This window comes from Apaloderma vittatum, unplaced genomic scaffold (assembly GCF_000703405.1).
Source record: "Apaloderma vittatum isolate BGI_N311 unplaced genomic scaffold, ASM70340v1 C11981062, whole genome shotgun sequence".
In the NCBI taxonomy this organism is placed as follows: Eukaryota; Metazoa; Chordata; class Aves; order Trogoniformes; family Trogonidae; genus Apaloderma; species Apaloderma vittatum.
Window position 1 is genome coordinate 1 of NW_009746706.1, and position 1768 is coordinate 1768.

The 1768-nt window shown below is 39.8% G+C and overlaps 1 protein-coding gene across 1 annotated transcript; it reads right to left on the reverse strand.

Annotated features, from left to right (window-relative positions):
• Nucleotides 1-458: 458 nt before the first annotated feature.
• Nucleotides 459-1707, reverse strand: LOC104279990 (GC-rich sequence DNA-binding factor 2-like; the record flags this gene model as incomplete). Its single annotated transcript, XM_009877482.1, has 2 exons — nucleotides 459-544; nucleotides 1489-1707. Coding segments are annotated over 2 exons (305 nt in total), but the record flags the coding sequence as incomplete, so codon positions are not given.
• Nucleotides 1708-1768: the final 61 nt, after the last annotated feature.

Sequence of the window (1768 nt, forward strand, 5' to 3'; positions counted from 1 at the left end):
TGTGATTCTGTGAATACTGCTGAGCTGTAAAAAGAGCTCTCAGATTGCCAACCAACAGATATTTAGCACTGCAAAACAATTTTTGCTTTGTTGCTTTTTTAAACATCTGTATTATTTGCAGCTCTTGCTTTCAAGACCCCTTGCACAGCAGCGGCAAAAAAAAATAAAAAAGAAAGTCAGGGTTCAGAATTTTAATCTCTCCTTGTCACAGTATTCCATCACATATGGGTACCTGCCTCTGAGGCAGGTAACAATAATAATAAATTTCTGAACAGCTACACAGATATTATAAATTTTCATTATCATCTTCCCATATTTCTCATCATCTTTTCCTTGAAGAATCACTTCCTAAAATCCTCTCTAATTAAAGGATAAGAACAAGATGTAACTACTCTAAACAAGCTCTCTTCTCTATGAGCAAAAAAGCAACTCCCAACAGTTAACAAAGCAAGTCTCACCTGAGAGAGTTTAAGGACTTTCTTTATTTGCTGTTCTTCCCACTTCATTTCTGCTTCATCCTCACTTGACTCACCACTCACAGACACTGGAAGTTAAAACAATCGTTATTAGATGTAATTATGTCCTTTATTTTTCGCTCCCCTCCCTCCAAAGCAACAATGGCTCTCCCAGCCATTACTGGGAAGCGATACACAAACAGGTGAAAAACCTGCAGAGAGAGGACTTGCAAGCTGAAAGGCAGGGAAGGCTCGGAAACAGCTAATGGGCTTTGTACAATTCACACTGATATTAATTTTCCCAACATACTGCTTCTCAGACAAATCCTACTGGAGTACAAGAAGCACAAACATCTCATTTTTATGTCTCAAAGCAAAGCTGTATATAATACATGTAAATAAGAGTCTAAGTATAGACTATAACACCGTGAGTGACATTATACACAGCAAATCCTCGAGTGTTTCAAAACGCACACTCTACTAGAGATAAAACATATCCCATTAGCATTAATTAGAACTGCAGAACGGCTTATAGTTTTGTATTCTTTATAATCCCTATAATAAAGTAAAACAGTACTTCATAAAATACAAGCAGCTACAAGAGGATAAAAGTAATGGAAAAGCCAGATATGCTTTGGGTGCAATAGGTTTGTTTACTTCTGAGGGCCTGGGTTGTTGGCTTTCTTTCTGCCCCCCCTTTTTTAAGACCAGTCCTAAAATCAACGCACAGAGAGCTCTTGGAAGACCAGAACAGAAGCAGCAGACAGGACTTGCTGCATTTTTTTTTCCACATTAAATGCTTTGCCTTTTACAAGGCAATTTTTTGCAGTCAACAAGGCCAAAAATAATTTTTTTATTGTTTATCAAAGCATCCTGCAGTACCACATCAGTGAGACCTAAACCAGGTTAACACCCCATATAAACCTCAAGTACCAGCCTCACAGTCTTTCAGTCTTTACTAGACAAGTCCCACATCTTTCTGGCCATCAGTAAAACAAAGACACAACCACTGGGAGAAACAACACAAACTCACCCATGTGTTCCATCATCCTCTGCCTAAGAGTTCTCATCTCAGGAACAAAATCGAGATTCTTTGTATCAGACTCATCTTCACTCTCTAAGTCACTGCTTCCCCTCCTCCGAGAGACCTGATGACTGTTTGAAACATTCAGTGGGAGATAATCAGCCTGTGTCCTGGCTAAGTGACGGTTCCTCCGAGCAGCCTCAGTATGAGCTGCGCTGGGGATATTATCTGCATTGAAGAGAAAGAAAATCATTAGAATCCCCCTCTGCTCTGCCCTGGTGAGGCCACA